General features: G+C 35.8%; 1 protein-coding gene across 9 annotated transcripts in view; it reads left to right on the plus strand.

The window, feature by feature from the left end:
• The window catches only part of Mindy3 (MINDY lysine 48 deubiquitinase 3), a 72403-nt gene that overhangs the window by 14237 nt on the left and 42192 nt on the right, over positions 1 to 15974 (plus strand). For 5 of the 9 annotated variants that reach the window (XR_009587712.1, XM_060372727.1, XM_060372726.1 and 2 more), the window contains 5 exons: positions 1497 to 1667; positions 4630 to 4681; positions 5536 to 5650; positions 7933 to 8006; positions 9178 to 9257. The exons of 1 other annotated variant lie outside the window; for it this stretch is intronic. Coding sequence is in view for 7 of the 8 variants with exons in the window: in XM_060372727.1 (XP_060228710.1) it covers positions 1497 to 1667; positions 4630 to 4681; positions 5536 to 5650; positions 7933 to 8006; positions 9178 to 9257 (492 nt within the window). In the remaining variant the exon portion in view is untranslated. Of the gene's footprint in view, positions 1 to 1496; positions 1668 to 4603; positions 4682 to 5535; positions 5651 to 7932; positions 8007 to 9177; positions 9258 to 15974 lie in introns of all 9 variants that reach the window. 3 more of the 9 variants (XM_060372732.1, XM_060372730.1, XM_060372733.1) reach the window with 3 other exon arrangements.

The raw sequence follows: 15974 nt of genomic DNA on the forward strand, positions 1-15974 counted from the left end.
GACCAAGGGAAGACACTTGGCCTCTTGCTTACATGCTGTTTCTCTTAACCTTTACAATGCTAATGTACCCATCAAGAGTACCATGTGCTCTGGTGTTTGTTTGACAGGATCTCACTGTATAACAAGGCTAGCCTGGAACTTGCTGTGTAGCTCAGGCTCTCCTCAGGCTCAAGATCTTCTACTCTCACTGCTTATGACTAGGATCACTTTCTTGCCCACCATGCCTGTCTACTGCTTGTTCCACCTTGGCTTTCCCTTTTATTTTTATTTTTATATTTTATTTTTTGCCTTATTGAGTTCTAATCAAGAACTCAACATTCACTTTTTATTCCTTTATCTTTTATTATAATGCATTATTCAGTGGGAACACTGAACATAATTATATTGCAGAGAAAGCTATCAGAGTGTCTACAGCTTGAGTAAGACAGATCCAGCAGCTGCCTGATAACAAACATTTGCATTCCACTTGGCAGTTTGCAAAGGTCTTTCCTCTTTTACAGCCTCATAGTCACTTCTAGAAGGCAGGATATTACAGTGCCATCTTTGTGTGTGAGAACATAATAGCCTCCATTCTAACCCATGACCACAGAATCTTGTCATGATTTTGAACTGAAGAGTTAAAGATGTCCTGTTAATATGAAATCCAAAAGTTCAGTAAAGAAACTTTGGGAGAGTCAGTTATTAACATGACTTTCAATTGCTGAAAACATTTCTTTCTCAAAAACACAGTCTCTTTGACAAATTTGGAAAGCATTGTCATAATGTCATGAAAGCTGTGGTGCAATGAATGGAACTGTTACTGACTGTAAAGACTTTCAATCCATTAGAGAAGACAGAAGCCTCTTTAATGATAAAATGCAATTTATGTTGTTACACAGGCTTCATTTGGACATTTGAGTGTGATGGTTCATCTGGAGAGGGAGGGCTTGCCTAGATTCTGGAAGAAATGGCCTTGCTGTGCCATCTCTGCAGTGCTCAGCTTACTGTGGGATGGTGTAGTGGCATCTGGCTTATGCAGCAAAACAGTGGTTGCTTCTTCTATTGTAATGGATTGTGGGTTTTGTGTGCTGATGCTGTCTTATTGCCTTCCTCTTTTTCATGTAAATTGGTCAGACATTAGAATTCAGAAGATGAGGAGAGCAAAGGTCTCCAGGGCCCCTGTTGTTCCTTATGCTTGCTTCTACTGGAAAGGGAACCTGAGTGCTCATGGGTCCAGACAGAGATGACCAGCATATTGCTTCTCATGCTGTTACATTCTGCCCTTTTCAGTATTCTTCTTCTAACTGATGCCAGTATTTAAAGTGATAATATTTTAATCTTTAGGCAAATTGCTTTTCTAAAGAGTAGTTTACAGTCTTCAAACTGTTACATATGTTTTCCTCATTCTTATAAAACACCTAATTTTCATTATTAAGGCAAGGCATTCTTACTATTTTTCATGACTGGGTTTTCTTTTTCAGACACACCATTATAACCTATATTTTGGTCATTTTTAGAGGAAGAGCAGAAGGAGCTCCTGTGTCATACCTTATGTGATATTTTAGAAAGTGCTTGTGACAGCTCTGGATCATACTGCTTGGTTTCATGGTTGAGAGGAAGGATGACTGGTGAAACGGCTAGTGTTTCTGCAAGCCCTGCGCAGTCTAGTTGCCAAGTGGAGCACTCTTGTAAGATACATTTTTATTTCCTGAAGTTATTCTTGTTCTTTTGTTTTAGTAAAACTATTGAAAATTTTGAAGAGGAAATATTTTAAGCTTCTATAACACTTTTTCTATCTTAAATTTAATTAGTAATCTTTAATTTTCTATTTCTTTTTCTATTTTAATTACTATAAGACAGTGTATTTTTACAAACGGAGTTACATTTATCTTTTAAGCATTTTTAAAATAATACTAGCTAACTTCTGCTTAATGAAATCTTCAAGAATTAGAATTCTGATTTTATCTAAAAAACGTACATTGTATGTAATAGAATTAGGTATACAGAGGGGCTTTTTACACTATTAAATGTTTAAATATCCTTAGTTGCTTTCGAAAACAAAGATGGAGACATTTCTTAATTTTACACCATTATTTTGCTCCTAAACTTTTTGGACATTGTTTTATATCTGAACTAAAGTAATTTTAGTTTTGTTTTATTTATGTCTTTAAGTTTTCTGATCTTGACTGTAGTTTCTTCTTTTAAATAATCTAAATAATATCTACTCTTGTTCATAAAAATTACATACTTGAACATTTTCAAAAGTGGCCTAAATACTGCCAAAATGAACTAGTAAACTAGAGACTTCTAGTGGCAGGGATTATGGATAGGAGTTACTTTTCTGATATTCTTTGGAGAAATAATCTTGCTAGTAGATGATTTTGATAATTGGTCATCTCAAATACCTAGACTGAGTAAGTGATTTATTCCATCCACTGAAGTGCGCTTACTACTTTCTGCATAAAAATGGTTTTGTAAAATTCAGATACCTGACGTTAGGAAGTAAATATTATGTGTGTGTTTCTATCACTTTCCATATAGAAATACCTATGAGACAGTGTTGCTTCCCCTCAGCTGAAATGCCCCATTTTTTCATTATCTTTTTTTTTTCCCTACTTCTGCAATTAGAATAGCTTATGCTCGGCAAATTTTAATAACACATTTGTGAGGAGTAATTTAAAATTTAAATAGTTGTGTAATTTTTATCAGGCCTTTAAAATATTTCCTTGTAAAAAGAATTTATTTTGGAGTTGAGAATGACCTTTAAAGACAAATGAAAATTATTCAAAAGGATGAAAATAAAACATCATTAATTTTTAAATGTTTTTTGTAAATTTTACTGTGTGGCATGTAAGCATGTTAATAATAACATCTGAGATACTAGATTTTGAGAGAGAGATAATGAAGCTATTCAGAGGGTTTAAATTAAGCTCCCTTCGTATTTTCATTTGGGTTTCAGTAATACCGTGTGCTTACTATGGAATAAGTGGTGCATTTCCATACTGACAGGTTAGGATGCTGCAGAGTGAAAGACCTCATATCACACAGTCACCTAAATAACTAATTTAGATGGACATGTTCTATTGAATCCCCCTCCAAGTGACATGCTAGCGAATTTTCTAGTGTATTTAATGACTCATTTTAAAAATAAGCATGATATAAAACCACATTTGAAATATGCTTTTAATTTCATATACATTTAAGATATTTTATAAACTGAAAATTTGAGAATTTATCTTAGATACTGACAGTTGAACTGAACTTATATTGAAATATTTATTCCATATAACAACCTGTTTTACCTGTTTTTCTTTATCCTCAGCTGTGTTCCTTTCTCGTGTTTTACTTTCCATCATTTCTGACTGCTAAACTTTATTTTTTTGCTTGCCTCTTTAAAGTACTCTATGTTAACTTCACAGTACATCATGAGCAGGCATTATAAAACAGTATAATCTGGAAAGGTTAGAGAGAATTTTTTTTATACTCAAAGTTTAAATGTGAACTACTCCCCCACTTATTGATACTGCATTCTGTACAGGCATTAATTCATTGGCTTTTGTGGTGTGTATATTTTTTGCTTGTTAGTGATGCACACTTGTTTGCAGTAGTGACTTCTTGGGTTCAATTTCAGTTTGTTTCCCACTTAAACCAGAAGATAAATTAATCCATTTGGACGTCTAAAGATTTGAGAAAGTCATTTGGAACATAGAAGAGTTAAACTGAGGCTGTATAAAGCTAGTATAATATGCAGTTTTAAATTGTAAATAAAATTTAATTCTGATTTTATAATCACTAGTGAAAATGTACGTGTGACTTATTCTAATTTGCTTCATTAAATTGTTTATTGCAAGAAAGTAGGCATTTTGATTAGCCACTTCTAAAGGCTTTATCTTCTGGAAACCAAGACTGAGTGTACATTTTAGTGCTAGTTAGAGCTTGGTGCTCTTAGATTTCCTAGATGTGTGGACGTCAGGTCCCTCTTCTACAACTGGAGATGACAAGGCCAGGACCACTAAGTCAGACCAGGCCTGTCACACAGTGTCCAGTGCTTAGTAAATGTTATCTCTGCTTTAAATGCTTTCCTTGATTTCTTTACAAATTTAAAATGTTTATTTATTAATATAATCTTAACAGTGATTGAAAACTTGTAAATCGTTGCATGAATAACTGAGGAAACAAACTTAAATCTGACCTTGAACCTGTGATTTTAGTGCTATGCCTTTTATACACATTTGTTTAATAAGTGAGCTCTAAGCCTAAGGATTTTATATTAAGGAAGACTAGCTCTGATGTTACATCTGTCCATAAACTGGAGGATTTAAGTTCAGGACACATGACAATGTGTGACAAACAGGCAGTAGTCCCTCCTATTTTGCATGTTCTCCTAGCTTAACCAAATTGTACAGAGATGTTTGTTACTTAGTAACCCTTGTACATTCTCAGTACTGTCTCCATTTTAGTTATAACCATAGTAACTAAGATGATGAACTATAAATTCATGTTATTATAAAGTTCAGAGTAAACTGAGAATTGTAAGGGAATAAGAAATAGGGAATGTTTTGATTGCTTGAAAGTATTTACAGCCTGCTATGTGTATCTTGTGTCATTTATTTGCCATGTGTAGTGCTGAAAAGTGTCTTTTATGTATAGCTGCCTTGGCTGTCGAAGAGCTTGGCTTTGAGCGATTTCATGCATTAATTCAGTAAGTAACATTGAAACATTTAAAATACTTACCTTGTGGACACATTGCCATTTTAAGTCTGTTCATCCTGTGGGTCCTGAGACTTACATAGCACTTTTTAACTTAAACATGAGCCTAAAATACCTTGTTTGAGCATTAATTTGCTTTCATATTTAAAAATACATGTGCGTGATTCTAAGTCTTAAAGTAACTATCCAAGCACACTTTTTAAAACTCCAAGTTAAATGCCTCTTCATCATTATCAGTGAAAAAAGATCATTTTATCATATTTTTCTGTTCTGAGTGAATATAAAGCCATTTGCAGTAAGAAAAATCCTAAGATTGTTTTTTTTTTTTGTCAAAATATGCTTCCTATAATTTTCATTAATAGTACCCATGTTTCATCAAAACATTTAAAGATTTTATTATAAAATCAAAGGGAGGCTGCTATGTTGACAGAATTATGGGTGGCATTTTGAAATTTAACATTATTTCTTTCAAAAGAAGCCACAAATGTCTACTGTGGTTTTAGCCCTCATATTTGTCGACGAGCTTTCATGCTTTAAATGATAGTTCTCTGGTTATTGAACACCCCTTTGAAGAAGGCCAGTCTGTTGTCTAAATAGTTGCATAGACTAAAAAACTGGTGCCAAGTGCTGCACCTAAGAGACACGGAGGCCCCCTGCCAGTCCTCAGATTGCCTTCGTAGGCTGGGTTATATATGGTAGGAGTTGTCAGCAATAGTTTTGCTTTCCTTGGCTAAATTTGTTTTTAGAATTTGAAGTTTGTATATTGTAATGAGTAAGAATTTAAATTTTTCTCAATTTATAAATGGTAATTGGGATATTAATACTCAATTCTTCTTCCCCCCCCAGAAAAAGATCATTCAGAACTCTATCAGAATTAAAAGCTGCTGTCTTGGACCAGTATTCAATGTGGGGAAACAAATATGGAGTCTTGCTTTTTCTGTATTCTGTGTTACTGACAAAGGTGTGTTTCAGATGATTTGTTTTATTAGCTGTGCACTGTTAGAAACTGTGTGGCTGCTGTTAGTACACCCAGGGTGAGAAGCGCGTTGTTGATGAGGACTTTGCCTCTGCCTCTGCCATTCTTTAACCACACTTCCCCTGCTCTGTATGGACTGCAGAGGTGCCTGTTCATGTTCTAATCATAAAGTGTTTTCAGTTCTTCTGAATTTTGGCTTCCTTTGACTTTAGCAGCATCTAGCACTTGGACTTTTAGACCTTGTAGAAACTTTTTCTGAACTCCTTTCTCCTGGATTTATTTGCTAATCATCATGCTACTTTCTCATATGGTGTCTTATATTAAAAAAAAAACATTTTATGTAATAATTTTGTTTACTTCTTTATGTGTTTTCCTTTCTTCTATTCTGAATTTTAGAATTCTGGAAGAGTAATTTTCTGGGTCCTATGTAATTATTCTTATTTTTCTTCTATGGATAGTTGTTTTTTCACAGCTCACCTCTCTGCAACTGACTCCTGCATGCACACTTTCTTTTTTTTTTGTTTTTTTTTTTTTTTTTTTTTTGCATGCACACTTTCAAATGCCAATTTCAACTACTTGTAGACTTTTAGTCTCACGTGGAATATCCCCCTTGTCTTTTAAAAGTTTTCTGTTTTTTAATATGAAAACAGCATATTAATAATTCCATTAGCAATTCCATTGTGGTTTGGGGTGTTAGTTTTTAGATTTGTTTTATTTATTACATGTAGAAAACATTTTGAGAAATTAGATGGTTGTGGACAGACTCAAAGGCAGACTCAGTGTGGTGAGGACCATTTGGTGCATGTAGGGACTTTGTAGATGAGAAGAATTTTACAGTAGGAGAAGCAAGTCGAAAGAGGAAAGGGATTGGGGTATAGCACAGATTTGGGAGGTTATAAATACTACCAGCCTACTGCAGTCTGACCTACTTAGGGACAGCTGTGAAAGGTGTTACTTATACCTTTTACATAAGAAATCTTTTGTAAGTTACACAAAAAAATACTTAAGGCTTCATATCAGATTTAGAACACAATACAACCTTTAATATAGAAATGACATCTTTTGTGGATAAAAGATGCCTAAATTGGGATGAGAATTTGTGATGAAGAGATTTGGCAAATGGAATTGTAAAGTCTAGGAACCTAGGACGGTAGTGTTATGGTAGAAGCCTAAGTCAGAATGGTGACCATAGAATGGATGAGAATGGGAACATATTTAGAATAGAGAAATTGACCAAATGAGGTTGGATGGTTGGGCTAGCTGTAGTGATGTGGCTAAGGTGGCACACCCTCATGAATTTTCCTGACTGTTCACTTGGGTCCAGTGTTTATGCCTCAAATTCTGGTACTTCCTGTATCCCTTGATCTTCCTGCCATTTTACTGGTGCTCCCTTGGACGCCTTTGAACTGTTGCTTTCTGAAGTGCTTCCCCCATGCCCACCAACTGTGCCACTTGTTCCCACCATGGGTTTTGAGTTTGTCATGGCCTGCTTTGCTTTGTTGTTCTTCGGGATGACAAGTCGAGATCACACACCTCTCTTTTCCCCTCTGATGCTTAGGCAGTTGTCTAACACATTGGTTGTTGCTTGTCTGTATTATCCTTAGCTGTGGTCTATGGTGGTTCACAGTAGGTGAACAGTTCTGTGGATATCACCTCATGTCATTTCAGAGTTGACGAGGTTAAGGTCCCTTGATCTTTCTGTGCTTCTCCAGCCTCCTATTTATAAGATTGGAAAAGTATCAGGGGATGTTTTTACAAAATTAGAAACTGCCTGCTCTCATAACGGCTATTTTATTTTGTTACTGTATATCTGAATTACAAATTTGGGGGAGAAAGTACATACAGAAAGTATGTAAGCTTTCCATTTACCTCTGTACTTAGTATTAACATCTCTAAACTCAGAAGTCTAGGCCTTTACTATAAAGTTTCTTAAAATGACCTAAAGTAAAGTGAGTTTTCTTAGTAGGTATATTAGGTTTCAATTTAATTAGCCTGAAGTTAAATAAATATTAACTTTTGTATTAAATACTTTCCTTTTCTCTCTTAAAAATTGTTACCTGTGTTCCTTTAGCCAACACCAGACTTACTATCTTTGAGATGTGTCCTTTATAGAGCCCATGAAAGAAAATGGAAAGTAATTTTTGGCAAACTACTTTTTAACATCTCAAGTCTGGGAAATTTGAATAGTATTTTATTAACATAGTCCAAACTGGTCATACTGTGTACTTTAGTTTTAAAATAAGTTAATGAAATCTTGGTCTCTTTAGGGCATTGAAAACATAAAGAATTCAATTGAAGATGCAAATGAGCCTTTGATAGACCCTGTGTACGGGCATGGCAGGTAATGGCTGTAGTCTGCTATCTTTTATTGAATTCTGGGCCTTAGGAGTGGGAATTTTCTGATGAGTGTATTGGCAGCAGAAGTCTGTGGGCTTGACCAGCCCTATGCTGTGTGCACTGCACTGCATTAGCCAGTGTTCGCTGTGTGTGGCCAGTGTGTTGGCATCCAGTTTCAGGTAGTTTCTACATAACTGTTATTATGGGAAGTCTCTTGTTTACATTACTGATGACAAGATTTTAACAAAGTGTCCTGTATATCAACTCATGGCTTTTTAAAAAGTCTAAATTTACTCACATTAACTTAGAAATAAGTATTTTCTTATCTATCTCTGTTAATTTCATCTTGAGTTAAAATAATTCTTTCCTAGTTTTTGTTTTGTTTTGTTTTTTGCTTATTTTACCCAAATCAATAGAATAGTGAAAATTAATCTACTCTTCTACAGTCCTTCTTTTTAGGTGTGTCTGCCTTAGTTGTTAAGATTTACCTATCTTCTATCAAAGACGATATGTTAAATATAATTGTAATGGTCTCCATCCATTGCGAAGAGAAGTTTCTTTAGTGTGGGTTGAAAATTGCATGTATAAGGATAAATATTTTAAACGTAGTTAAGGATTATGCTGGTTTAGTAAGGTTGCTTTTATAGGTTCTTCTCCCAGACCCGTGACTTTGATCAATAGTCAGGTAGTTAAGATTTGAAATCCCAGTTCTCCAATACCAAATGTCCAGTACCCAACATCATGCACATGCAAGCAACGTTATGCAGACTGAGCAGTTTGTATTTATTTAGGAGTATGTCTACAAATATATATAACAAAAGTTAAAGGAAAAATAGCAGTTAATTGAGACTAAGGTGATACATCAGAGGGGCTGAAGAAAGAAAGGGGAAGGGTAAAATGATATAATTTCAAAATTTTATTATCTATAAAAATAAATATAAACACTAAGCAAACAGACTACATTTTATTCATTTAAATGTGCCTCCTTAAATTTGCTTAGCTTCTGAGGTCACATAGCGCCAAGGCCGGTCACAGAAAAGGGCATTGGAGGTTCCCTCTTGTGTTTTAACATAATGTAATGTAAAAAGTCATTTTAAAACTTTATTGTAGTAATTACTTGATTTGAAGAAGTAGTTTTCTGCCTGTTTTAACTGATATTTAATTTTTATTGATAGCCAAAGCTTAATTAACCTCCTACTGACGGGTCATGCAGTATCTAATGTATGGGATGGAGATAGAGAGTGCTCAGGAATGCGTAAGTATGTTCTTTGCTGTGTTCTTAGATAATTAATATTTTAGTGAAACATGGGCAGTTGATACTCATCTATTTAATGGCTCTACATTATGTGAATGCTAAGGTAAGTGCTTTCTGTTAGAAGAACACTTTATGGTTTCCAAGATACCATAATATTAAAGTGTAGGTTTTCAGAAGCCATCTTGGGTCCTAAATCTATGAGCTTAGTCAGGCTTGAGCCCCAAGGCTTTGGTTCTCAGCTGGTTTGTTACTGGGACTGTGCAAATAACTTTAGAGATGGTGATCTGTCTCTTAGCAGATGTAACACAAGACTATTAATCCAGGGCCAGGCTGCATTTGGGGCTGGAAGATACGGGAAATCATAAAGTAATTGAATTACCTGTTTTGACAGTGTCCTGATTTTTTCTATATTACTTTTACTATACACTTTAATATGCTGGGCAGATTTAATGTTTTCTTAGGTTTTACATCTACTCACCCTTCCATTAGCTTTCCCATTTCTGGTTTCAGTTATTTTGTTTCAGTAGCTTCTCACATTGTCAGGAACATCAAGTGGAGCAAAATGGCCAGTTCAGTCTCTTAAGCAGAGCTGATGCACAACTATGTTAAGAAACATTTGAGCAAAATTTACAGTGCTCCAGAGTTTACAGCCCACAATGCAACCTTGCGCTGTGCTGTCTGGAGATTGAGAGCCTGACCTATTCCGTGATGAGTGAAGCTCAGTTCACTTAGTGATGAAGTTAGAGTGAGAGCCCAGCTTGCTGATGAATCCCTACAAGGGCTCAGTCTTGTTCTGTGCCCTGCATTCAGCACACCCAAAGGACTCTCCATTCTGATTTAAATTTAAAAGCTTATGACCCTGCTGAAGTAGCAGCCTCTCTTGTGTAGTGAGCAGGTTCTTTGATTCTCCGTGCTCACACCCCCCCCTGCTGAAGCTCCCTGGTCTCTGAGGACTGTGCTGTAATTTCAGACAACTAGGGAAGGAAGTGCAGTTTGCGCATCTCCTCCTCCTGCCTGGCCCTGAGCGCTGCTGATTCCTGCTGCTTGCTCTGCCATAGCTGTTAGTCTCCTGCTTGTCACTAAGTTTTCCTGGTCCAGTTTCCTGTGCTTTCTACCATTTCACTCGGGTTGCCCTACTACAAACTCAGATCTCTGCCCTCCTGCCTCTCCTAGGTGCATAGGCTCTGACCCTTTTGAGGGTCTAACCTCAGTTACAGAATTTGTTCACCAACTTACAGAAGCCTTCATTCCTGGTGTATGCAAATTCATCCTTTTCTAACTCCTGAAGTACTGTCATTCAAGACCAAGGGTATCATTTTACTATAGGTGGTTTAAAGTACAGTTTAAGGATCACGACTTAAACTGTAAAGGCTATAAGATAGAGTTGTCTTCAGAAAGAGAATCGCCTAAGTGCCTTTAAATTCTTTTTTCAGTCTTTAGGAATGTTGACTTGAGCTTAATTCTATGTCCAGATGTTTAAGCATAAAATAAAATCCATACATTTACTCAGCATTTACTGTATGTATTTCTGGCTTAGACAACATGGTAGGGAGTGTAGACATAAATGAAAAGTTATATAATAGTTTTCAAACACCTAGAAAAGTCACTTATCTTGCTTCAATTTCTTTTGTCATCAAATGGTTATTATAAATACTAGGAGTTCTGTATTGTCTGCATGGACTCCTAGGAAGAGCTCAAGTCTCTGTCAAATGCTTCTTCACCAAGTGTGGATGAAAACATGTACAAAGATGATATGATAATGGTGAAATGAGACATATTGAAATAAGAACCATACACATGCTGAGGAAGAAGGAACGTTTTCCCACTGTGTTTGTTGGTGTAAATAGACACAGGAATTTTAATGGAGGCAGATAGCATGAGCAAGAGATTTTTTGGGGAAACACACATACATTATATGTTTAGAAGGGAAATTGAATAGAGACAGTGTACATTATTTGGAGACTTTAAAATAATGAATATTAAAGATCTAGCTGAGAAAAGTTAAGGGTAGAATTTTTAGAAATTGGGACATGGCCATAAAACTTAAAACTTCTGAGCGATTCTGCCGTGATGTGTGGTGGACAGTGGTAAAAGGAAAAGACTGTGTCAGCGTGGGCTTGGATGAGAACACAGAACCTGCTAAATGCTATCACACTGTAAGTATTGAACAAAAATAACATAGTAGGATCTGGGGGAAAAGGATGCTGTCAGTTTATAGACTTATTGGAGTGGAATCACAAGTTCAAAGAAAGCTAAGGCATACAGCTTAGACAGTGAGACAGGTGATATCGCATGGCAGTGATAGGCAGTGGTGCAGGAAGGAAAAGAATAACATTTTATTCCTTTCTTCAAGTAGTATGTTTTGGATATATGTTTTGAACCTCAGTGTGGTTAATGAAACAGAGGCTTGGGTGATTATTAATTTGCCCACAGTTAAACAGCAAAAACTAAATTAGCAGAACTCCTGACCATGCCAAGGCCTCTGCTGCTTCTCTGTATAACATCCTCCTAAGTCAGTCCGCCTCTGCAGTAGAGTTGTAGCAGGTAGAACTTGTAGAACTCACATTACAGGTGAAGGTGGAGTGCAGATAATTCGTGGGATTTTAAAGTGCATTAATTTACACATAAAACATGAGAAAGCCTTTACAGGTATGTGTATTTTGACAATATGCTTAATCCTTCTGATATACTACCATTATGTACTACATTTCATGTGCTAGTCACCCTAAAAGCTAGATGTTTGCCCACAGAGAAAAAAGTTAATGGAAAGGTCTGTGTCCACAGTGTAGATCCGTGCCACACATCTCATTCAACGAGAATGGTTGCTAACAAAGAGTATGGTCTTTCTGTAGTAAGATAGTTGAGATAGCAGCCACCTACAAGGGAGTCGCTCTCTAGCAGAGGGCAGAGCTTAGAAGTGAGCTCTTTGAAGGGCTTCATAGTTTTTGTTGTAATAATTAGAAATTCCCTTAGGTGTGACTTGGGAATGTTTATTGAAAAGTGGACAAGGCATTTTTTATTCACCTTTATTTATTAAGGTTATTAGTGTTTGAACTGCCATGTGTGTCTTTTGCCTTGAGCAATTTATCTTGGGTGAGCATGAAGATGGTTTCTAGTTTTGACTACTACAAAACAAATCTGTAAGAAACATTAATATGCGGGTTGGTCCTATTCCATGCTCCTGCAGGACTGGTTTGTTAAACTAGGTATGTACTAAGGATTTAGTCACCTGGTGACTTTTAGTAATAACTTTATTGAAATCTCATCTGTATACTATGCATGCCATCCAGTCGGAATGTAGACTAAACCAAGCCTGAACTTCCTTTCTTGCTTCGTAAAGCAATCCTGGTCTCTCAGCAGCAGCTCCACGTACTTCATTCCCTCCACGTTGACAGCTACCAGTCAGCTTCCTGTTTCTGTAAACTGTCATGTCCTGGGCATTTAATACAAATAGGATAATATGTCCAGTGTTTGTGACAAATTTCTTTCACTCTGAACAGTGTTTCACTATACTGGTGCTTTACTTTTATCAATGAGAAAGCAATATTGCAGTGTGTGGATGAGCCATACATATTTATTTATCATCAATTGCTAGACATTTGAAATGGCCTCCTGACTGGTATGGCTAATGCTGTTAGGGACATCCATGTGCAAGTTTTTGTGAGAGCATGTGCTTTTATCTTCCTTTGCTGTATACCTAGAAATTGAAATCCTGGATCATATATTAACTCAGAAGATTTAATCTTTTCAGGAATATCTCTTTAACTGTTAACTAATGACGACTTTTTCTCTAAAATGTGCCTTACAACTAATAGAGTATCAATATATCTTTGTGACTATAGAGTTCTGTTTTTTCTGGTCCCGGTTAATAACTGAGCACTGTCCATCTTTAAAATTTCATCAGTTTATAACAAGTGATTACATATTTTAATTGTCATTTGTTCTGCTTCCTAATGAAGCTAAACAAACATGTTTTTATGTAAGCTTTTAAAGACCTTGTCCTCTGGGAATCACCTCCTACCGGGAGGGGCTAATGTGTCACAATGGCTGAGGCTCTGTAAATACTTCATTATAGTGCAGGTAATTTCTTGTAATATTTTCTTAGGTAAATTTTGCCCAGTGTTGACTTTTATTCCTAAGGTTTTCGCTTCTTTGATGTTTAGTCATTTGATACTTTCTGCTTCATTAGGCTTTGTTGCTCTTTCCCCCATAACAATTCTGTATTTCTATTATCCCCAGATTAAACTAATAGTCTCTAATATTTTCTTTAAATGTTTTACTTTTGTATATCTTGTCCATTCATCATTTTTATACATTTAATTGGTGGTTAATTATAAGGAATAATTGATGCTCATTAATGTAAAGATACATGGAAAATACAGAAATATAAACTCTAAGGTATATGATCATTTCAGAATTCAACAATTAAGTAATGTGATTTACAGTTATGATTTATTAGAATTAAACATCAGAAGTGCTGCTCTCCTGAAATTGTATTACTTTCAACATGTTTTATTAGCTAGAGTCAGAGTAGCAGGTAAAGTTAGATCTCCTTCTCAAATCTACATGTGAGATAATCAGTCATTTTAGAGTGTAAGTATATTGTTTTTAATGTGAATAGGATTGTATGTCTTGGTGTTTGAAATATAAATGTAAATGGCTAGCTGGTTAGTTTTCATTGTCAGCTTGACAGAACCTAGAGTCACCTAGGAAGAGAAAACGTCCAAATTAGGTTGGCCTATGATAGTGTGAATGAAAATGACTACATGGCTCAAATATTTGCATGCTTAGCCACCAGTTGGTGAACTGTTTGAGACTAGAAGGATTATCAGGTGTGGCATTGTTGGAGTAGGTGTGGCCTTGGAGGAAGTGTGTCAGTGGGGGTGGCCTTTGATATTTCTATAGCCCACACCAGGCCCAGTCTCTCCCCTTCTTCCCCCTTTCCCCCGCCCCTTCCTTTTTCCCCCTCTCCCCTCTCCCTGTTTCTCTCACTGCCCCCACCTCTTGATCAGGTTACTGCTCTAGCACCATGCCTGTCTGCTTTCTGCTGTAATGATAATAGACTAACTCTCTAAAACTATAAGCAAGCCTCCAATTAAAATGCTTTCTTTCATAAGAGTTGCCTTGATTATGCTGTCTGCACAGCAATAGGACAATGACTAAGCCAGCTTGTGACTATGCCTGTGATGGACTAATGGTTGATGTGGAAGGGTCTAGCCTACTGCAGACTGCACCATCACTTGACAGGAGGGCTTGGCTATATGTATAAGGAAGCTAGCTGGGCATGAGCCTGGAAGTGTTCCAGGGAGGGAGGCAGCAAGCAGCTTTTCTCTGTGGCTTCTGTTTAAGATCCTGCTCTGACTTTTCATAGTAGTAAATTATGACCTGGAAGCATAAATTGAACAAACCCTTTTTCCTCCCCTATGTTGCCTTTGACAAAATGCTTTAGCGCTCCAACATAAATGCAAACTAGAACAAATGGGCAGGCCAGTTGGTATTTATTTTTGTTAAATGTAGCAGCTCTTATCCAGTAGGAGCAGACCAGCTTCTTAGGAATCCCCCAGGTAGTCATCAATGGATTTAAAAGGATCTTCACTTTTTTTTTCTCATATAATTTAAATTGAGGCATAGTTATTCATTCTTAACTCTCTATTGTAAGCACAAAATTTAATACTTAAGTGTATTTAGGGAAAGAACCATCACTGAGATCTTTAAAAAAAAATAGATTTTAAACTGAAATTGCAGGTACCATTCCTACAAGTGAAATAATCAGGCTTTTCAGGTGGTTTATTACTTTGTATTTTAACTGCTGTATATTAAAAAAAAACTGTATGTTTTTTTATATGGATTTTTTTTCTTATTCACAACCCTCCTAGCTCATTTTTCCACATATCATAAACCTGTGCTCCCCTTACTCAGCAACCCACATTCTCTTCATTTTTTGAGACAATCATATATATGTTGTTAATTAGCTTAATTTAGCTAATCTATAATGAATAGATATTTCAGGACATGTATAATATATACAACTTTCATTAGTGAATTATAGATAAAATTGAATATTACCTTTGGCCAAAAAATAGGCTTATTTCTCTTCTATCAATCTAATTAGTAGTTTTGAAAATTCAATCAGGAGTTTAGATAATCTTCAGCACTCTTTTATGAGATAATATTGGCAAAGAAAAAAGTCTTAAAATTACCCATTTCTTGTAAAAAAAAAAAAAAAGCTAAAGACTGAGACTTTTAAAGAAAATCTAATACAAATAAGTTCTGTAAATAATATAAAATGATATAAAAATACTATTTTACAGCTTGGTATAAAATAAATTAGATACATTTTGACTGTACTTAATTTTGATCTACTTAATATAAGAAGATAATATTAAGTTTGGCAGTATGAGGATAATGCAATTGAAACATCTTCATCATGGTAGTGTACTCCCATATCCCAGAATGTGGAAGACAGAGGCAGGAAGGTAGAAGCAGGAATTCAAGGCCCATCCTCAAGTACATAGTACATTGAGGCAAGTTGGAGTTTATGAGAGCTTTTCTCAAAAAAATCAGAAGGGAAACAAGGAAGAAATGTCATCTGAGCCAGACACCTGAGTGTGTGATTCTTGGCCAGCTCTGAAGTATCTTGGTGATATTTCATATGATATTTCATCACCAAGATAGATGAAGTCCTACTCTTTTGGATTTAGTCGCATGGTGTTTTAA

This window comes from Meriones unguiculatus, chromosome 19 (genome assembly GCF_030254825.1).
Source record: "Meriones unguiculatus strain TT.TT164.6M chromosome 19, Bangor_MerUng_6.1, whole genome shotgun sequence".
Classification (NCBI taxonomy): domain Eukaryota; kingdom Metazoa; phylum Chordata; class Mammalia; order Rodentia; family Muridae; genus Meriones; species Meriones unguiculatus.